General features: G+C 54.1%; 1 protein-coding gene across 1 annotated transcript in view; it reads right to left on the bottom strand.

The window, feature by feature from the left end:
• The window catches only part of PLXNA1 (plexin A1), a 165309-nt gene that overhangs the window by 73827 nt on the left and 69087 nt on the right, over window positions 1–22395 (bottom strand). The window contains exons 4-8 of the mRNA XM_068906774.1: window positions 14916–15056; window positions 10270–10370; window positions 8768–8891; window positions 6413–6566; window positions 5639–5738 (exon numbers count right to left, since the gene is read on the bottom strand). Coding sequence (XP_068762875.1) covers window positions 5639–5738; window positions 6413–6566; window positions 8768–8891; window positions 10270–10370; window positions 14916–15056 — 620 coding nt within the window. The remainder of the gene's footprint in view (window positions 1–5638; window positions 5739–6412; window positions 6567–8767; window positions 8892–10269; window positions 10371–14915; window positions 15057–22395) is intronic.

Raw genomic sequence — 22395 nt, 5'->3', positions numbered from 1 at the left:
GAGGCCCCAGGACAGGCTCTCTGGATGCTGGCAGCGCTGCAGCCAGCAGGCTCTGCTGCGATTCACACGCCAGCGAGGAGCCCGGCCCCCGTCTTCCTCGCGCAGCCACGCTGCTCCCTCAGCCCCTGGGCAATGCATTAAAATCCCATTTGCCTAATGGAGACTTATACCAAAAGCCTGACCTGTGAGATAGGGCTGCTCTATTCAAACACAGCCGAGCTCACATCTCCTCAGTCAGCAGGGCGAGAGCCACCTGGCATTTTTCCCCATTGCCCTGGCCTTTACAGCACCCTCAAGACATTCGACATCCCAGCAGTGACGGGACCTGGCTTGTCACAACTGCCACTGCAGCAAGGCAGAACCATGAGGGTCCGTACCATCAGTACCACTCCCTGGATAGGAAACACAGCATGAGCACGTACCTGCACAATTTTCCCGTCTGCTAGGCTCTCCTCCCTCTAGCTCAGACCCAGTGACCTGCGATTTTTCCCCTTCCCCTGCACCAATGCCTGGCTTTCACTTCCACATTGCCAGGGCTGGTTGTGGTAATGGATCCGTCTCCTCCCACACACCCTGGGGAGTCTGGCGATGCACTGAGTGCACCGGCGCTCAAAAAGCCAGCAAAACCTACCCATCGCACCGAAGGAGGTGCCCCTCCAGCCGCCCCCTCCCAGGAATCTCTCTGTCTTAGCACAAAACCAAAAAGACAGACCACGACAGGAGTTAAGAAGCAGAGTTTCCAGAGGGGAAACCCAGACAGCCAACATGGAAATACTGGGAACAAATACGCCTTGGTTGTCCTTGGAAACAGCTGGTGTCAGTCCCTGCTGGAGACAGCAGGCTGGACAAGGAGGCTCTGATCTATTCCCACATCTCAGCGCATGCTCCCTCCAAGATCCTCCAGCTTTCGCAGCTGCTATCTCCCCCCTGCGGACCTGCGATGTTCGAGTCCCAAGGAATTCCCCTTCCCGAAGCACTCTCCCAGCCTGCGCTCCCAGGCTCTCCGTCTCTCTCTGGAATTCCTCGCTTGCTTGCGAGGCAGATTTCTCACTCATCCGCCTCGCCAGCAATTGCAGGCTCCACCAGAGTCACTCAGGGAGCCTGGCATTATGTCTTTATCTTTAAAGGGTACTTATTTCCCAGAGAACGCTTTGAAGAGGGCGTTTAATGCTTACAAAGACAGCCTCAACATCTGCACGCACAGCTTCTGGACACAGGCTGATTCATTAGGTTATCAAAGCCTTGGAGTGGTCTTTAAGAGCATGTGCTTGATCAATGCCCCATTGGAAACCCCCAAGGGAATCCACACTGGTCTCCACCATGGGGTTTCCTATCTCATCCTCCGTCACAGGAACCAGAGCCTACATCCAGGATCTGATGACCAGCCCGTGCTTCCAGCTCCGCTCCCAGGCCCAGGGGCTCACAGTTATCCTCAGCCACTCAGCCACCCACGTCCTTCTTTCAAACAGACAGACTTATTTTTCTGCATCAAACTCCAGGTTCCCACTCCTCCGTTCGATGCACCTCGGACAGCTCTCCTAGAAACATCCCTTCCCTGATACACAAACCTTAAGGAGAAAGGCACCAGAAAAACAGTGCAGCCTGCAAACACCTACTTGAGCCCCCGAGAGCCCTGAGGCTGACGGGGACGCAGTACACGGATGCAACCCCCAGAAAGCTTTCCAAGTGACCCAGAGCAGGAGAAGAAAAACCACTGCCATGCAAGTGGCTAGTCTTCCTTCTGCACACCACATGGGTGCGCGCGGTACTAACAGCTCTGAGAGGTGATGGTGTTGCTCCGTACACTCCTTAGCTAATTGGCTGCTAACAGGGGTCTCAGGGCAGCTCCGGCACACACCACTTCACATTGACCTGCCAGCCCTTAACAAAAAGTCACCTGCTAAGAAATTCAGGAGCGCCTGATCCCTTCCAGGTCAATACCTACTGACCTGCGCACATCCCCAGGACGCAGAGTAAGCACTTGCGATGGTCTCCCTCAACCCTTTGCGCTAATCTCGGTTTAGCGAGCAGCCACCCCGTTTATCTTGCTGCAGCTTTCCCAAAGAACAGAGCAGCTTCTTCCCAGCCAGCCTCCTAGACACCACAAGCCTGGCCTTGAAAAATAAGCTGTGGGACAGCCTTGTCAGTAGTCAACACCAGTTTGGCCAGAACAAGCTAATCTGTACTGAGACGTGCAAAAGGACTCTGGTTTTTCGTATCACAGTGACTCCTCTCTGAAAAACAGAGCAAAGAAGAGAGTCACTCTGAGACTCTATTACAGCTTCTCCTTCTGAAAGCAGCATGGCCAGTATTGACAAGGTCTAAACAGATTAACTCACCGGGGCATTTATAAAATAAGAGTTTTAACCCCGTCCTCAAACCATCTTGTGTTTACTAGCAGAATTTCCTCTTCTGAAATTCCTGTCTGCTAAGTGGAGCAAAGAGGCACACTGCTTCCAAAAAAGGTGCTATTACACAAATTCCCCACCTGTCTCCTTGTCTGCATCGCTGCTGCAGGAATCAGGTGCAAGGCACATCCTCTTTACTGTTAACAGAAAGCGATTTGTTTTCATCATAAACAAACCTTGCTCGTTTTTCAGTCACGGCAAGCTCTGCCTCTCTGCTCACCCTTTTAATCCAGTAAAGCTAGAAGCAAGGCCCTGCCTCATGATTTCACTTGGCCATCCAGAGCTGCTAGAGCAGCACCGGCAGCAGCTCTGCTTTCCAGCAGCTCCCCCGCAGCCTCAGGGCTGTTCTGCAGCGCTGGTATCCAGATGCACGTTTCTCCACACCACCAAACCCCAGCACACCCTCTCCGTGTTGCTGTACCGTTTATAGGGGAATTGTACCTTTCCTGTGTCACCTATGGATCACCTACAGAGACGTATCGGCCACAGTCACAAGGGACTAGCCACACTGCTCTGTGACGGGCGAGACGTCATGTCCCATCAGACAAGGCGGCAATGCAGAGCGCTGCCATAACAGAACAGAAAGGAAGAGGGATTTAAGGGATTTACCCGTAAGGCATCCCGCTGGCCTGCTCCCCCCTGTCACCTTCGGCAGCCAAGCATATGGGCAATGCAACTTTCTTTATACCCCTCTTTCCCTTTAAAAAAAGGGATAAGATACATCTTCCTTTCTACAAACCTCCTTCACGGAGCCACGCTGTTTCCAGAAGCCCTTGAAAATGCATGGGAAGAATGGTTTTGCAAGGCAGTAAGAAATAACAGACTAGGGATACTAACACAACAGCAGGATCAGACCCACAGTCTGCAAAAGGGTTTTAGCAGTGCGTTTTGCAGATGCCTTTCCAGATCTCAGCTGAAAATAAGAGGGGTCAGCTTCTGCACTATGTAAATGGTGGAGCTGTGTTGGCTTCCCTGGAGTTACCGCAGCTTGCACCAGTGGAAGAGCGGGCTTACAATTCTTATATCTTTCCATAATGATTTGAAAACCTCTCCTAAATCATTTCTCAGCTGAAGACAAAATGTTTAACACACAGGCCCCTGGCTCCCAACCTAAGTAAAGCTGCTCAAATATAAAAAGAAAACATAATGCATGGTGATCAGAGAACTCCACAGGAAAAACATTAGCCTCATGGAAAAGCATATTGTTCCTAACACAGAATTTATCAGGCTGACTTATAGATTTTCTTCCGCAAAATATGAAACCTGTATCTGAAAGGCTATTAACTCCAAAGAGATCCATTAAAGACATCTGTCTGCAAATGGTATTTAAAAGTATTGCGTCATCCTAGATATTGTCATGTTCTTTGGCTATGACTTGACTGCGGGTCACATAGTTAAAACTGCCTCCAAACATTAAAATCCTTGACGTAAAGAAAATAATAATAATGTTCAACAGCCTAGAACATGGACTTTTCTATCAGCTCCAACTGGAGCCCATAAATATTAATGCAGCCATAATTAGCCTTTTTAAATAATGCATCCAAAATTAAACATCAACGCGGTAATAAATCAGTCAGGGCTCTTTGTTGTAGGTTTGTTGGGGGGGGTGCTCCTATGTGAGGCACATAAAATAAAATGCCAAATCCCTCGCCATCTCTTCCCACTGGACCCAAGTGACGGGGCCCTGATTGGACCATACCTGACCCTATTTGTACTTAAAAGTCTTGTTTCTTTCATTTAGAAAAATAAAAGTCACGTCGGCTTTGTGATTTGCAAAATAATGACATGCAGCCTTCCCAAGCTAAAGCTGAGCTAATGCTATTGAAACCACACGACGTGAAGGGAGACAAAGCTCATCTTGTGAGTCAAGGTGAGTGAGAAAGTCAAGTTTGCAAACTCTTTCCCTCTCTCCTCGCCCTCAGAGAGCTCCCCGGAGCAAAGACCTGCCCCTGCAGGGCAGAAATCCCAGGGCTGGGAGGGATGTCCTCCCTGATGCTAATGGTCTGCTGGAGGCCACTTCTTCCTCGCCCCATCAGAGGCCTGCTTGCTCTCTAGCCTTCATATCTCAGAGTCTTTTGCAGGCAGACTGCTCCTTGCCAGGCACACGAACGAAAGCCCTTTGGGCTCTCCTTGGACGCATCCCCTTCGGCGCTGCAGGCAGAGCGTTCGCTGCAGGTGCCCAAGCCAGTACTCCAGGGTGCCGGCATCTCGCCTGCTTTTCCCTGATCAAAGCGGAAAACACAGCTTGTTCGCTGAACACGCTTTGAAGAAGCCATCTGTAGCAGAGCCCCGACAAACCCCCTGAGCCAGGCGAGATTCTTTGTAAGAAGCTGCTGAAAAGAGATCACTCTACATTTGCTTATCTAAAATTACTGATCAGCCCGAGCGTCACCATCCGTGGGAGGCTTCTGGCAGGGTAACAGAATCGCTCGCATTCCTGAGCTCCAGCTTCTTTGCCCAAACACAGCCCGGCATCTCCTCTAACATTTCCACATCGCACCCGTCTCTCTGCTGCTCAAGCACACAGTCCACAGCCCCTAATCTGGAGCTAGCTATCAGGGGCTTTAGACATGGTGCGTAAGTCGCCACATCAATAATCCATACCTCCTCTATTTTACCACGTGCATATCTCAAGCTGCCTAAAACCCATACTTAAAGTAGATTTCAAGGCAGCCTGACAAGAAAGCAAATTCACAATTACTACTTCCACTTCGGAAATTCTTGGGTAAATGCCCCACAACATGTAGTGTGTTCCATTCAGTGTTGCTATAACTTTCCAGCTTGCTCTCCAGCAAGCTTGGGAAGTTAGTATCTTCATAGGAAACATAGGCTCTCCTTACTTTTGCATAGCCAAGTCACTCCTCTTAACTGTTTCCAGGAATAACAAGATGCTTGGCATTTTCTGTTACACGGATTGTTACAGTCTGCAATGCAGTAAATTCCCTGTTTCTTCCAAAGCTTTTCCAAACTTGAAGTCGGTTTTAAGTGAGCTTCTGCCCTGATGCTACACGTTCCCATATGCTCAAATGCAGCCGTAATTCAGTGGCTCTTTGGTCACTGAACCAGTTTAGAAGGGTAAAAGCAGGAGGTTTCTCACTGCAAACACCACTATACTGGACTCTGCTTTCCTCTTGCAGTATCAACAGCTTCAAAGCTGAGATCTCTTGCAGAGTCTCACATAGCCCAACCAATCTCTTCCCAGAGCATCTCATGAAGCCTAGGCCACTTACGACTGATGGACGCTGCAGTTGTAGAAAACAAAATCCACGGAGGCAAACTTCTTCCCCGTCTCCTTGGATTTCAGATAGAGTTTCACCACCCGCTTGTCCCCTGGGAGACAGCAAGGCAGAAAAAAGCATCAGAAAGGACACAATGCTCAACCCAGCACTTAGCCCACCACCTGTTAAGGGCTGAAGGTAGCCGGGCAACAAGCTCCATTCATCCCCGTTAACTAACAAAATCCTCCAGATCTGGGAATAAAAGAGTGAGGGCGCCCACTCATACCCACCCAGCCACCGACCTGGCCAGCAGAGCCCGGGCGCAGCACCATGCTCCTTCAGTTAACTGCAACGTGCTGTCAGGGAGGCAGCTGTTTTGGGTTGTGCTAGTGGTATTGGAAGGGAGGTGAATAGTTTCCGGGACAGCAGAGTGTCTTAGAGCTCCTGAGAAAAAGTACATCTGCCTGGAAACGGTTCACAAGTGGGGAACAAGGCCAGGTGCCTCAGGGTTTACAAGACTGGCATAGAGACCATTAGCAAGAATCTGTGCCCACAGCACGGGAGAGGGCAAGGGAAGACTAAAGACAAGCACTGGTCCCCAACGAGCAGCAATGTCTTCATTTCTGCTCTGAGGCTGGGAATCACTGCTGTTATGGGAAGATGGCCAGGTCCCTCTCCCAGACCTCCTCTATGTCTGGCTACCGGGGCAACCACCAGGGCAACAACCGGGGCAACTCTTGTCTTGGGCTTCGTTCTGCTCCCAGGGCACAAATGACGCGAGCTCACCACGGCCCCTGGTGATGGGGATGACATCCTTGGCAGAGGGAGAGCTGCAGTAGATCTTCCCATCTTCGATGCGGCTCTCGGACTCGGTGAAGTCCTCGAAGGAGCAGTTAACTCCAGCCGAGAGGTCTGGGACATTCCACGCCTCCAGAACCAGCTGGGGAGAGAGGCAAAAGCATCACAGAGGGAACCAGCAAAAAACGGAGACTCCTTAGCATCCGACAGGAGCCAGCCCAGCATGCGGAAAAGATCAGGGCTGTGATCCTGCCTCCATCACCCACGCCTAGCAGGAGAGATCTGCTGCAGGCTAAAAGCAAGCACCACCCATGTCCATGAACTCCCAGCTCAAGGAGAGAGTACAGATTTAAACGAGTTAACGACTGAATGAATCACTGCCTTACATCCTCTGCCCTCTCCTGCACCACAAACCATTATGTCTCACCTCTCTGCAGAGACCAAGCACAGTGTTTGGCTAGGGAATATTTTAGAGAAAGGCATCCACTTCTGCAGACATCGAGAGGGAGGAATGCACCTCTTCCTTTGCAAATTCATTCCAGGGGTCAGCAGTTCTCACTTTACAAAACGCGTGCCTTATTTCTAATTTGAATTTGTCTCAGCTTCCAGCCATTAGTTCTTGTTATGCCTTTCCTTGATAGATTAAAAAGCCCTTTAGTCCCTGATATTTGCTCCTTATAAAGGCACTTATACTCTGTAATCAAGTCACCTCTTAATCTTCTTTTTGATAAGCTAAGCAGATTGAGCTCTGGAAGTCTCTCCCTGGAAGGCACTTTCTCCAGCCTTCATCTCATTTACATGATGTTTACAGGAGGTTTGCAGCCTCCTCCTTTAAAAGGTGGACTCCAAGCCCGAGTGCAGTGTCCTAGTGTCAATCACACCAGACCTCTGTGCCGTATCCTGCTATCAGTCATGCAAATAATCACAGACAAAGATAAAAACGCCTCCCAACTCACAGCGTCACCCGAAGAGCACTAAGAGCCCTTTCGGATGGACACAGCTTCCCTTGGAGGGCTCACGCTCCAGCTATGGCCTGAGATCTCTTCCAGAGTCACCGCTTTCTAGGGCAGTTGTCACAGGCTTGTCTTTCTCCTAGATGTTTAACTTGGTAATATTAAGACCCGCTCTCTTATTAAGTCCCATTCAAACCCAATTGCTCCGCATGGTAATCTCATCCTCACGGCTATGTGCCACCTCGCCAATCTTAGCATCCTCTGCAGATCTCATCAGCAGCGATTTCACGTTTATTTCCACATTACCAGTGGAAATGTTAAGGGGGGTTGCACTGCACTCCAATCCCCACACAAGCGCTTTCAAAACATTTCCATTCGGTGACAATTCCCCTCTGACAACTACTTTTGGAGATCTGTCACGGAGCCAGGTCTTAATCCACTTAACACATGCTTTATCAATATTGTATAATGCTAATTTTTAATCAGAATGTTGTGTTGTACCAAGTCAAATGCCTTGTAGAAGTCTAAAGACATCACATCCCTGCAGTCCCTCTTGTAACTCAGGTCATAATTTCATCAAAGAATAAAATCTGGAGCTTTGGGTCATAAAACCACATTGAATGGCATTAATTATACCCATATCCTTTATTCTCATCATTTGTATCCTGTGTCAGTTTTTTCCGTTAGTTTTCCTAGAACTAATGTCAGACTAAGCAATCTCTAACCATTGGGTTGTCTCATTTGCCCTTTCCGCATATCGGCGGAAAATGAGCGCCTTTTCTGCTTACTGAACTTTTCTCAATATTCTCTTATTTATTACAAAGTCACATCTACAGGCAGGCCAACGGGCTCCTTGGCCAACTCTTTTAGGGCTCCTAAGTGCCAGATATGTAGACTTGGCAGTTTTCAAAAGTTTATTGCTAGTACGTGCATTTTCATATTCTCTTTACTTTGCTAATGGCCTGGAAAAATACTCCATGCAAGTACATCATCCTTTCTGTTTGCACAGACAAAGTAAAAAGTTACGCATCTAAGACTCATCCCAAAATATCTACTAGTGGCTGCTGTCAGAGACAGGATATTGAGCTAGATGGATCTCTGGCCTAAGTATGGCAATCCTTATATCATTATTTATATTATGCATAAATATTTATTGCCCAGTTATGTCTTTTCTGAATAGTAATTAACCAGTCCACTATTTCCCTCCAGCAATGGGCGAGCCCTCATCAATCTCCTGCGTTTTACTGAGTTTTCTTCATATTAGACCTCTCTTTCCCTATCTTTTGTTGTATATTCCTCATTTCTTTTTAATTGCCACCTTCCCAGTCACCTGCCTCCACCAGGTCAGGAGGCACCTGGGCCAGACAAGCGGCCAGGAGAAGGGGCTTACCGGGACCTCGGACATGGTGACCGATATGTTCTTCGGCTGGACGGTGAGCTGGACGCACTGCCGCAGGTCGGAGGCGAAGCGCTGGGGCTCATCCGCCCGTTCACACCGGTCCTTGCGCGAGCATCTGGAAGGGGAGGAAAGCCCCACGGTGAGGAGGAGGAGGACCCCTTCGTGTCCTGGGCTGGGTTTCACAGGTGCGAGAGAAGGCGGCAGCAGGCATCAGCCTCCCTGGGCATGGCTTCGTCACACCACGGCAGGATCCTGAACCCTGCGTGGCAGTGGCGCAGCTCAGGCTGTCTCTGCTCGGTGGTGAGTGGGCACGGGCATCACTTCCCACCCTCGTCCCACGTTGCAGCACATCCGGGAGGGCAGCCCGGGGCACCTCCCCAGCCTCTCTGCCACTGCCCTTAACCCATGCTGCACCCCCAAATCACCGCCCCAAGCCCCTGCACGATGCTGACGTTCTTCTTGCCTTTCCTTGCAGCATCCGGCCCTCCCAAACACACACACCTCCTCCCAGTCCCTCCGGAGAGCAGCCTGCGATACTCCATCGTCTCCTCAGCCCGGCTAGCAGCGCCTTACAGCGTGCTGTCTGCCTTGGAGGAGCGCACCGCTCCCTCTCTGCTGCTCCTCGTGTTTTCTGCAATGCCGGTATTTCATTACAGGAAGTGCTTCAATTAAACGGTGGGTAAAACAGAGAGAGAGAGCAAACAACACATACACCTCGTAGTCCGGGCTGAAACGGGAGCAATTTCCCTTCCAGGAAGGGGCAGAAACGGCAGCCAGCCCTTCCCTGGGTCCCAAAGGGAATGCGGGAGACAGCGGTCAGGACTTCGCTGAACGCCCCCATATGCTTAAACAGCCAGGGAGGGGGCTCGCTCCTGCAAGGGCTCGCTGATCCTACCCCCGAGCGAGAGATCCCTCTACCACTGGGTCCTTCTAGCTCTTCTGCCTTCACTTTCCCGTCTTCGCACAAGGATGCCGAGCGCAGGAGCTCACGCGCGGGCTTAGAGGGCCTTTGCTCGCAGCGCGCCGGGGGTCATTAGCAGAGCCCGGGCGCCACGGGAGGCGCAGGAAGGGATGACAGACTGCCTGCGGTTTCCCTCTGAAGTGACACGGCGACTTCGGTCCCAGCCCGGCTCGGCGCGGGGGGGCTCGAGCCCCTGCGGTTTAGCCTCTTGCTCCATCCCGGCAGGCGCGCTGGCCCCGTGGCTCAGCCGCAGGTGCCGGCAGCAGGCCACACGCGTGCCCCGTAACAGCAGCAGGCCACACGCACACCCCATATTGCCTCGGCGGTTTCCGGCCCGGCGCAGAAATCGCGATTTCGGCGCCCGTCTCCCGGAGGTAGCGATGCAGCGGGGGGAAGCGGGCAGAAACTCCGTGGGCGCCTCCATCCCTCCGCGGTCGCCCGCAGGCTGGGACCAAATCCGGGACGGATCTCACCGAGGAGACCGGCGGCGGGGGGGATATCCGCAGCGAGCCTCGGCCCCGGCGGTACTTACACGTTGTGGAGGACGCACCAGCCGCAGTGGGGGTCCCGGGAGCCCAGGCACAGCTCGCAGCTCTCGTACTGCTCGCAGCTCTCCACCGGCACGCGCGTCACCTGCGGGGAAACCGGGAGTGAGAGGGAGAGCAGCAGAGCGAGCGCCCAGGAGCTCAGGGACATCCTGCCCCAGCTGCCCCGCGAGGCAGGGGCACCTCCTGTCCTCTGCCACCAGCAGGGACCTCCCAGGTCTCCGCGCCCCACGATGCCTGGACCCCAAGCTGAATTTTGCCCCAACCAAGCTCTTTCGGTCGCCAGGTCTTTGCGGATACGGGGCGCTCAGCAAACAGGCTGCAACGGTGCAACCCCGGCACCAGATCCCAACACCTCCTACGCATCCCTGCAGCTAACAGCCAGCCCAGCTCCGAAAGGGTTACAATTTCTTTATTAATTGCTCCTCCAGATTCGATTAAAATCCCCTCGTTCCTGCAGCCCTTCGAGCTCCGTTACAACTGTTCATTTAATTACTTTCCACCAGCGCTCCGATAACACCAAGCCGTAGTACAGGAGAGAGCTGCTTTTATTAAGGAGAGGGGAGGAGAAGAGGGGGACAGGGAAGGGGATTTCAGGAAGCCGGGAAGTGGTCTGCATCATCGGCCGAGAGGAAGGACGAAGGAGAGAGGGGCCACCAGCAGCGTCAGACGCCGGCGGCGCGCGCAGCTCCGAGCACCTCCGCGACGCCTGCCCTGCCCAGCACGCGCAGCCGGGGTCGCAGCCCGCTGCCGGGCTCGTACCAAAGGGGCGATCCAGCACCCGGGAGCTCACATCGGGGTCATGCAGAGCAAAGCACCAGCTCTGCCCGGCGCTGCAGCACGCAGGCTCCGTGCAGCCTCAGGTCCGCAGCCTGGGGGTCGAGAGCAGAATAGGGCACGGGGAGGATAAAAGCCCAGGGAAGAGCCCCCTGCTCCGCCAGCGTGACTGCACAGGCAAGGCCCTCGCTCTGTGCCTCAGTTTCCCCATTGCTCCCACATGATGGGTGCAGAGAGGGCAGGATTCATTTGTTAGCATTTGCAAACTTATCTTCTGAAAGCTGAACCGATCACTGCAAGCACAGAAAAGGGGCCTGCTCTCAGCCCGGGGCGCCCACCCTCCCTCCTGCCAGCTCAACCAGGCATGGGCTCAGCATGGTGTCCACAGGGCTCAGATCAGTCTGGCCAATCAGCACCCTCCAGTTTGCATACTAATGAGGACACCTGTAGTGTTCCCACGTGTTTGCCCCTCACATTGCCGTGGGCCCACAAGCACACGGTGGCAAGGGGATGGGGCAGGGAGCCGGAGCAGACCCCGCACAGGCGCCTGCTGATTCTCAGCTCCTGAAGCAGCTTTTGGTGGAAAAACCCAATTCAACTTGGCATAATCCCCTCCCTGGCACTCACTGAACAAATTTTTGTGCTCAACATCTCCCCCATGGAGAGGAGGCTCAGCTGGCCCGGCCAGGAGAAACAGCCCAGGACAGCTGCACAGAAGGCAGATTAGCCAGCCACAGCTTCCCAGATTTCTCCCAGCTCCTTCCCATCTACATGTCCCCAACCTCAGCCTCTTCCTGGGGAACCTCCCTCATCTTAACAGCCAGAGATGTCCCCAACCCTGCTTGCCCCTAGCCAGCAAGATGCTCAAGCCTAGGAGGTCATGGCCAGCCCTGATGGAGCGGCAGGCCGGGAAGCAGCCATTTCAGGGAGGATGCAGTTGCAACACGCTCCAAACCCCACGCTGTTAACTACTGAGGAGGAGGAAAGGAGTTGGAGACAGCAGCTAGGTGCAGTGCTGGTTGACCCAGCGCCGAGCTGGGCGACACGGCATTGCCGTATTAACAAACTTCAGAGCCTCTCAATTCCAAACCAAGTTTCTGCCTCACCTGGAAAGCCTCAGGTTTCCTCCAGCAGACCAGAAACAGGAACTGGGAGGAGAAGGAAAAAGGTTCTGCCATCCCCTCGGGGTTGTCTAGACAAATCAAAGGCCCTGTTCCAGCATCCTTTCCCCTCCCAAACCCTTGGGCCAAGGGCCAAGAGATCGCTCACACTCCAAGTTCAACCGCAGTCCCACCCACATGCACCTCACCCTGGGAGACAGACAAACGGAGACACTGCGAGATGGAGGCACACCCGTGCACAGCCCAGCTGCGCTGCCCCAGGCACAGGAGATGCATTCAAGCATAGCTGCCTCAAAACCTGGCCAGCTCTGGAGCCCGTCAGGCCCTGGCCACCCCACTGCATCTGGGTGCAGTCCCCACGGCAGGCTGGGCAGGTGGAGCAGGCTGCCGAAGAGGGTGAATCGGTGCTGCAAATGTCAGGGGGCAGGGACGAGCGTCCGATATGACTGTGACTGAGAGCAAACCACAGAGACAGTCCCAAAGTTTCCTGGACAAGAATAATCCGTCTGCAGCAAAGCTGCCCAAAAAGAGAGACTGGGGAACTGGGGTTATAATAAACCAGAGGTTTGGTGATGGGAGCACAGAAACACACACTCGGGCCCACTGCTCCCCGGAGAACAAGTGGGAACCTGCCACAGTCGGTCTCTGGCTTCTTTCTCCTCTGCAACCAGGAGGCATATGGGAAGGAGACATGACCAGACTGAAGCCAGGATTTGACCACGCAGTAAATGCAGCCTGACCACTCCTAATACCGGATCCAAAAAGTGCCACCGCCTCTTGACACAAAGTACAGACACAGCATGAACCCGCGTCACCCGTTCCAACGTGTTCACGACCCTTTGATGGATTAACTCGTACCAGCAGGCTCTCCGGCAGGTCTCGGATCATGCATCCTCTCATAAAGCCAACTAAAACTTCTTTTTGTGAGCCCTGGCTGAGCTGCCAGGATGGCAATTGCATGCCCGTGCCTGATCCGGATCAGATTTGTACCTCCGGTTGGTTCAGCATTAGTGACGGTGGAGGCAGGGGCTGAAGTGTGCTCATGGGGATTTGGGGGCACCCCACTGCTTAGCCTCTCCGCTTGCTTGCGGACTGCTCCCGCTTGGTTAAACCGTCTCATTCCTTGCCCTGTGCCAAGCAGCTCAGGCTGCTTTCCTATCCGCTCGTCACGAGCCCCACTTAAAACGCCAGGCGTGCCGACTCCAGCCTGCCTGGAGAAATGCCACGTCCCCTCCTCTCCCAAGGCGGAAAAGCATCCGCCCCGGAAGAGAAAAAGCTGTTCAGAGCGAGGGGATCCTGCTAATCTCCAAGAGGCCTGCTCACCCGCCAACAGGAGGGCACGGCTGGAGCAGGGAAGTGGTTTACAGCCAGCCCAGCTCCTCCAGCCCTCCCTCGCAGCAGAAACCAGCTCTCCGCAGCAGCTAGCTGGAAGAAGGGTCAGACAGCCCTTGGTCCTGGGGGAACAGGGATTTCAAGCAGCTGCTGCTAATACTTAATGCCTGGGGCACAGGACCACAGCAAGGAGAGAAGCAGCAGTGCCACATCTTCAAGTCGGTGCCTCCAGGCAGTATTTTTGTGCAGGGGAACTGGAACAACCTGCCTCAAAGCTGCAGACGGCTCCTGGGGAAACACGGCCCCAGGCGCATATGGCTGGGGTGAGAGGGGCCAGGGCAGAGGTTTTGCAGCACCACGCAGCTCGCCGTGGCTGGCTGGAAGAGCAGCATGGAGCCACATCAGCATCTCGCCTGCCCTTCACAGCCATTCGGGAACAGCAGGCGAGTGACCTTCTAGCAGGACTGATGGGGCCCCAGGAGAGACACCGACGGATCAGAGGGAAAGAGCAGTCCCTGCAGGGACTGACAACAGGGCGAAGGCAGTGCTGGGGAGAGACAGACACCACATCTGGGCAGCAGCAAACTCAGGCAGCTCAGTTGGAAATAGGCGGTTGGAGGGTTGGGGTGGGAAGAGGGGACAAGTGACAGAACACGGGGTGAGGGGGTGATTTCAGGGACAGCACCCACCTCCATGCATGCCTGCCTTGTGCCCTCCTCACCTGCAGCAAAGCTCAGGAGCACGGTGCTCTCAGAGCGCCTGCCGCGGACAAGCCAAGCCCTGCCCAGCGAGCGAGGGACATAGTCCCAGCCCTGATCGTCACTTTGTCCCCCCGCTTCTTAGAAAAGACAGGCCGGACAGTTGCACTGAGCTGCAGGCCTGAGGCTGAGAACGGATAGATTCATCTCCTGCCAGTCCAGCTCACAGCAGGAGACACAGGCCGCTCTCCCTGCCCCTGCAGTGCGAGGAACAGCCCGGGGGGCAGGAAGCATGCATGGGGAAAGCAGGCGAACATAAATGCTCACGTGCACTCCCAGACGTGATGCATACAGACACACAGGCTTGTGCAGTGCCAAATCCCTGTATCAAACCACGGTACAAAGAGCCCAGGCTAAGAGTGCTCTTATCCGGGCTGCTCAGCCAGGCCGGCTGCTTCCACTCGCTCCCAGGCAGCCACTGACCTCCAGAAGAAAAGGCCAGATGCCCTCCAGGGAGCTGCCCAAAAAATTTCCACAGCGCACAGGACAGGAGAGGCACAGCTGGGACCGCAGAGCGGGCAACCAAGTCAGGAGAGTCCAACGTCACTGCCGCATCACCCGGCTCGTTCGGCAGCCCCACTCGAAGCCCAACCGCATCCCCACGCGTGGGGTGGCTCAGACCTGGCACCCAGCCCTGTCCCTTACCTGCTTCTCTGTCATGGCATAGATGTGCTGGCGGTCGGGGCTCAGCACCAGGTCTCGCAGGATGGAGCTGCCCTCGTGGGCCACGACGTTTTCGTACTGCAGCGCTTGGTGCTTCCTGTCGGCCAGCAAGTCCACGAGGATCTGCACAGAGAGGAGAGGGGGTTAGCACGGACTCGCAGCTTGCCCCACACCCCATCAGGGATGCTGTCCCACCGCCGCTCACCAGCAGGGCAATGCCACAGCCCCCGCAACACGCCAAAGCAGCAGTGACTTTGTATGCATCCTGATGCTTTGCACAAAACCTCAGTCGCAATGTTTTCCTGTCCACTGCCCATGCTCTCCTGCGTGCACTTGTCCGCTCCGTTCTCATGTTCACACTTGGTCATGGGCACAGCCACCCCATGTTGTCCGCTGCTCATCTCCAAAGTCCCTCCAACTAGTGGCGTGCCATGGAGGAGACCTATTACGCTCTTGCAGCAAAACGGCAAATCTAGTCTTGCCACGGCTGTAAGGAAAGCAGCTCGCGCAGCACACCCTGTCCGGCACAGAGCCCTGTCCGGGCAGGACGCATCTCCCCATCCACCAAAGGAAACACTTGGGCTCGCAACTGGGGAAGTCAAGAGGGTTTCAAGGAAGCTGCGGGTCAACAGAGGTTCAGAAAGTGCCTTTGTTTCCTGAGCAGGAACGTGGCAAATGCTCTAATCCTCTTATAGTTCACAATTATGTTCAAGCTCTTCCTAAGTACACAGTTCTCTCGCTACCGGCAATAACCACATTAGGAGGCACCATGGGGCTGGAGTCACCCCCCAAGGAGGAGCCACACTCAGCAGCGCTACTTGCCATAACTTGATAGCTAGTGAGAGATGCTTCCCACAAACGCAACCACGCGTGAAGCCCCCGGACTGGGGCAGCCCCCAGCAGGGGGGTGGCCTCGAGGGAGACAGTGCCCGAGAAGTGGGTCAGGTCTGGCCAGAGAGGTAGAGCCCTGGCCTCATCCATCCACCCGCTCCCACGGCCCAGCATCTCGCAGCCTTGCCAAATCCCTTCTGCCCTCCCCCAGCACCCCAGCAGCCTGGTTCCCCTCCTGCAATAAATAGACACCGGCATTTGCATAGTTCCCAATCAGAAGGATACGGGGCTGGGAAAGTAGGATCCCGGTGTGCAGCTGATTAGCATGGAAATGTATGCCGCTCACAAACAAACCGGGGCCCGTTTAATTAGAGCGGCGCCTTTGATTCACCGCCAGCCTCCTGCATGCACCAGCCCCGGATTATTTTTAGGCAGTTTTACAAAACAAATGTATTTAATTAAGAAAGAGACCCCTGAGCAACCAGAGAGCGGCGAGCCCTCGGCGACAGCGAGCAAAGGGGCCGCCCTCTCCCAGCGGGACGCGGGGACCAGGGTTGCAGGGCCAGGTATAACTCTTTGGAGCCCACGGCACAGCCCGGGGATGGGGGACACTTTTGCAATGTGCTCCCCGCACCTGGAAGCGCACCAACCTCAGCGGCAGTTGCATGCAAGGTTCCCCAGCCCGGGCAGGAGCCCAGTTCAGCTATGCAGCATCCCAAGCCCAGGAGCATCCACCCTCCCGCCAATGCGGGTACCGGCTCCCTCCCTCGCTATGGCAACGTGACAAACGCACCTTTCCAACCCTTTTATGGGCCATAGTTGCGGCGCAGAAGGATCAATATAGTTTTACCCTGGTTTTAAAATAGATCTATGGGTGGATGTCGCACTTGGCAGTAATTTTTAACTAGCGGGGTAATTTCCCCATTACATTATTGCACTGCACAGTGCTGGGAAAGAGAAAGAGATGTATTAAAAAAACAACAGATATGAAGCACTTCCAGTTAATTTGAGGCTCCAGGGAGAACCTAAAAATAATCACTGAAGTCAAAGAGGGCTGGAGCCAAGCCGTAACACATCAGGGTACGCTCAGAGGGGGCAAAGGGCTACCCCCAGATGTGCACGAACATGAACCCTCCTCTCCAGGACATGGCGCCTCTTCTCCCAGAAAAGATGCTCTAGAGACAACGGGTAAGCTACAGTTGGGATCCAGGGAACTGAAGCTTGGAAGACCTGAAAATTAAATGGCTTCTTCGTTGGCCAACGGACACGACAAGGAGAGACCTTTGGAGGCCGAGAAGTTTGTTCGCGGTAGGCAAACCTGCCCCTGCTGCTCCTCCCCGGCCCCACAAGACCACCAGGTCCAGCTCCTCATGCCAGATTACTACAGGGACCCGTGTCCCTGCGGGTGAAGGTGCGAACCCCTGCAATTAGGGCCTTTCCAATGGGATGAGCCTGACAGGAACCTGCCTGTCCCAAGTCACACGAATGGGATGGGCTGCTGGGGACTGTAATATGGTGGTTTCCTCCAAGCCCGTGCATCCTATGCAGAACGTGCAACTGCTCTCTCTTGCCAACAGCTCGGAGGGATGTGCTTCCCTCCACCCTCTCCCCACACATACGCTTCCCACCTGCTGGGGAGAGGGGTATTTAGGGGGTAGGGGAAGGGGGAGAGGATGTGGCTTAATCAGAGCAGCCCCCCTCGGAAACGTGTTTCTTCCTGCCCACCCCACTCCCTTCCCTCCCAGGGGAAAAGACATTTACCAAAAAAAAAAAAAGGAAAAAGAAAAAAAAAATCTATTAACCTTTCTCCTCATCCTGACGCTGATATAATTACCCAATACTAATAATTACTCGCACTAATTTCTCGCTCAGAATTCCTGCCCTCGTTCTGCCTGCCTCATGCGAGTTCGGTCGAGCTGGCTGCGAGAAGGCTGCAGGCAGCAGCTTTAATACGCTCCTCCCTGCGAGGGGGCTGGAAGCAGCCCCAAGGGAGAGGCTGGGCCTCCGCAATCCTCCGGGCTACGCAGAGATGGAGGACACAGGAGCAATGCATGCTATCCCCTTCCAGTCCCACTCCCCACCACGGCAGCAGCAGCAGTGTGATAAATCCCCAGGAAAGGGATAACCTCCTACCTGCTGCAGCAAACACGAGGTACAGAGGAGAAGGAAAGGGTCGTCCTGCTGGGGAACAGGAGGAAGGAGGCCAGAGGACACCCCTTTCCAGTTACACAGATGTTCACCTATGTGTCACAGGAGCTGCAACAGGAGCTGCAAGGCCTCTTGCACGAGGAACGTGGGGCAGCAAATCCAGAGACTAAGCTGAGCTGACTTAGAGCCCAGCAAGATCCTTTTAGCCATGCACAAGGTCTCCTCATCCAAGGTCTCTCCCAACCTCCTTCCAAGCTGCAAGGGTTGGTGTGCTCCGGGATGAGAAGAGGTGCAGAGAAAACCCCCTCCATCCCTAGGAAAAAGCCAGCAGTCACCTTTGCTCAGCAATGATCTGTGCTAGGGGGAACTGCTGTCACAATCGTCATGGTCACTCAGTCATCGGCACGAGGGATTCACGTGCTTGGGAGACAAAACTGGGCAGGAACAAATCACGCCCATGCGGTTTGGTTTAGGTCAACTCCTTATCAATGCACCTCCCTGCCTCCTTCCAAGCAAGGCCGTGGGCAGAGCTCCTCCTCTTCTATCCCAGCTCTCCTCTTCCTCTGCAACAACCCTGCTGGGCTGGGCAGCTGATGGAGGCTGGGATTTTTCCAGCCCACTTGCCAACGTGGTGCAGTGGCACCCTACAGAAATGAGATGAGCACCCCTTTCCGCCACAGAAGTTGGGTTGCTGTCTCATCATGCAAATGGGCGAGACTGGAGGCAAGAAACTGCAAGTTAGCTGCTCAAGGGAATCATCTTAAAACAAAGCTGAAGGCTGCTCTGCAAGAAATACAGGTGCATGCTGTCCCCGCAGTGGCAGAAGCAACAAGAATCCATCCCACTTTCTGTGCAAGCTTAATTTAGGGGAGCACAGAGCAAAACTTTGCTTTGAAATGAAAGGATTTGAAAAACTGATCTTCAAGAACCTGAGCAGCCTGGGGGAGGGAGTGCAATGCCAAAAAGTACAAAAGCACCTCACCTTCACAAAAGGTCCCCCGACTGCCAGGCCAGCCAGGGGAAACCCCTGCAAATGATCAGGGAAAGGACCACATGTGACGTGGCCCAGAGATGATAAACACTTTGCCTTTCCCGTGCACTCTCCCTCCGGGCATCCCAGCGCAGTAAGCAGCTGTGCACAGCACAGCATGGCCGGGCAGAGACAAATTCCTCTGCCTTCCCCCAGCTTTTCCAGCCCAGAGAAAGGAGGCCCAGAGAGGGGTCAAGCTAGTAGCCAACAAACACTGCAGCCTCCCAGCTCCTCATGCCATGCCCTAACCCTGCCGCAAGCGTGCCTCCTGTTCTCCCCGGGGAGGGAGCGAGGCAGGTGTGAGCCGAGCTGGCTCCCTGCAGGAAGCTGGGTCTGGCAAGGTTACCTCCAGGCAGAGGGGCCAGAGTTTAAAAGACGGAGACGTCCCTGAAACCTAATACATGGATCACAGTGTATTCTCATGGCCCTGCTTCCCCTTGCCCCATGCATATCCAGTCCTTTAATCAGCTTGTGGCCCTTCCCCTTGCACGAGCCCCATAGGAACCAGGAACTTTTATTGCTGAGGCAGGAAAAGGCAGCAGGACCCTGCCAGTGAAAGAACCAAGCCAGAACTGCGACTCAGCACAAGCATGCAGGTGGCTCCTGCAAGATGACTCTTGGTAGACAGACAAGTCCACAAGGGCAGTGCTAAGCCAGCCACTTTACTCCTGGCAAAGAGAGAGAAATTGATATCCTGTGGTCCTGACAGCATTTGCAGCTGGAGTTTCTCTGGGTAACCAGATCCCTCCTTGCATGGTGCATACTCTACACATGGGAGGAAACACCTTCTCTCAGACCACTCCAGTGTAGGATTATGCTCATGGCATCCACAGGAGAAGCAGGGAAAGGAGATGGGATGTGGGATGAGAGGGCCCAAGGGACTGATATGCCCTGGTGTCATACTACAGCAATTCCTGCATCCTATGTTGGCTCTTCGATTACAGTCCATTTATACTTTTCAGGCTCCAGGACAGACCGGAACACAAACACTGAGAAAGCTGGTTAAGAAAGACCTCCTGGCAGCCAGTCCTTCAATACAAATCCACAGCTCCCCAGCCTCTTGCATCAGCTGCACTTCCAGGTGACAGCATAACTGACCCCATATAGCTGGTGGCACACGTCCCAGGGAAAGCAGCGAGTTTGGGGAGATGGGGAGTGGAGCTGTGAGCCGCTCTCAACCAGACACAGGTTTAAGGATTGGTCCCCAGCCATTTGACATCAAGCACTTTCCCAGTTCAAAACGTCCCTGCAATAATATGAGGGCCCTCTCAAGGTGCACTGAATGCACTACAGGCACAGCGTAGCTTGGGGCATCCAGGGAGCCAGAAGTCTGAAGAACCAAGACAGAAGGAGCCTAGTTGTGACCCTATGGCAAAAAAGACCATTCCCCATGCTGGACACATCCCTGGGACATGCAGTTGTAAGTGCTGATGTTTCTACCCTGCAGCCCACTCAGCCCAATGACCTATGTCCAAATGCTGTTGCAAAAAGATTCAGCATAGGATTATCAAAGAGTCTAGGAGCTTTACAGAGGTTTCTTAAGGCTTCAGGACAAGGTACAAGAGTGTCTTAGAGTTGCCTGGTAAGGCAGCTGCAGTCACTGCAGTTCCTGGTGATGCTACTTTCCTAGCCAGAAAAGAGAGTTTTCCATCCCACACAGCTATTGCTATTCTGAAGGAGAATAACAAAAATCACATCAGCCTGCTCAGACGCACGTAGCGGTGCAGGGTCGCAGCAGGTCAACAGCACAGATCAGTTTAGCTGCCTTCTACCTTGAATCAGATGCTTCACTGCAAATCTCAGCCTCCCTTTACAAAGTGCGTTGCTGGAGCACCCAAAAGCTTTTGCTAAGACCTGGGCATGCCCGCGAAAGCGCTAGTGAACAGCCTCTGCCCTGAAGAGCTTACAGCTTGAGGCAAGACAAGACACCAATCACGAACAGAGCAAACCAGTCAAGGCTGGAGGAGAGCGGGCGAGAATTAGGTTACTGGCTTGTACTCACAGCTCACAATTCAATTGTGGGAGGGAGAAAGGCTCATCAGACATGTTTCAAAAGCAAAATTTACTCCACTTAGCTGACCTTAACTTTCTCATCTGTTTCTAGACACTTTTCTTCCTCCCAGCTCACATGACTTGCTCCCCATCCTGCATGACTCCAAGAGACCTGAAATTAGCTTGAGAGCCAAGGAGAAGCAAAAACACCAGAGGGCAGAGAAAACATTACAGAGACACTGAATGGTTCCCTCCATTGCAGTGTATTGGCCCCACTCAGCAAGGTGCCTTCCAGGCTGGCCCGGGTGAGAAGGCACTCCCCGTTTCAAGAGATGCTCATCATCAGCTTTGTTAGCTTTATTCCAGCTGTCATTTGTCAAACTGATAAGGGAAAACCTATCAACGTACTTACAGGCATCAGCAATGGGCACAAATCAGAGCCGAGAACCCGTCCAGGCCTGCGCTTTGGAAAGGAGCACGCCGAGATGAATGAACAGCAGCAGCCGCAACCAGCCAAGGCCTAGTTGCCATCAGCTGGCGGCCACCCAGCGCTGGCAGCGGGTCTGGAAGAGGAGCGTGGCGGAGGACAGGGCTTTACAGCTCAGCCCAGGCAAGGGCACGCCAGGTGGCGAGGGGGAAAGCACAGCCGGAGAGGGAAAGTGGCTGCAAACATGTCAAAGCCGTTTCAGATTTAACGTGCACTGGCAGGAGCCTCGCTGGGGTCCGGGCTCCATGTAAGGAAGCGTTGTTGGCAGCAAGCGCTCAGGGCGCGCAGAGACGATCATCAAGGGATGATCTGGTCTCACCCACGTTCCTACACAGGGACATCTTGCAAGCCCCCCACTGGGAAGACGTGTCTCCTTACCCAGTCATCCCTCTGCAGGGCTCTCCCACCCCAGGCTATCTCCCTCGCCATCCGGGCTTTCAAGCCTCCATCCTTGGTCCCCAGCGGTACCCCGCAAACCCCTCCTCTTGGCACAAGAAGTGCTCAGCGAGGCTTTGTACTCTTATCTGTACATGGCTGTGATTAATTCTCAGTGGCTGGCAGTAGCTACAAGAGGAGGGCGCTTTCGCCCGCCTGCCACACTTCAAAGGCAGGGACTTATCTGCCTGAAACACACTTTGCAGCCTTTTCACGGGGACCCTTTCCAGTTCCACGGGGCTCGCATCGTGCTGACAAGCAACACGAAAGAAGGGCTTATTTATGGGAGTGCATTTCAAAGCCTCCCCCCCTTCCCTCCCCAAAGCTCCCATCCGGCCACGCTCAGCACCTACGTTTGCTGGAGGAGACCGCGAGTCGCGGGTTCCTCACAACGTCCCAATGGACAATCCAGCGCTGCTGCTCCAACCGAGTCCTGGGAGATGTCCCCCAGGGACGGAAGCCGGGCAGGGGGGATGAGACAGAGCTCGTGAAGCAGGCTGCCAGGAAAGGCCTGGGGTGCTGGACTGAGGTGAAGACGG

This window comes from Struthio camelus, chromosome 14 (assembly GCF_040807025.1).
Source record: "Struthio camelus isolate bStrCam1 chromosome 14, bStrCam1.hap1, whole genome shotgun sequence".
In the NCBI taxonomy this organism is placed as follows: domain Eukaryota; kingdom Metazoa; phylum Chordata; class Aves; order Struthioniformes; family Struthionidae; genus Struthio; species Struthio camelus.
This window is presented reverse-complemented; position numbering and strand designations above follow the sequence as displayed.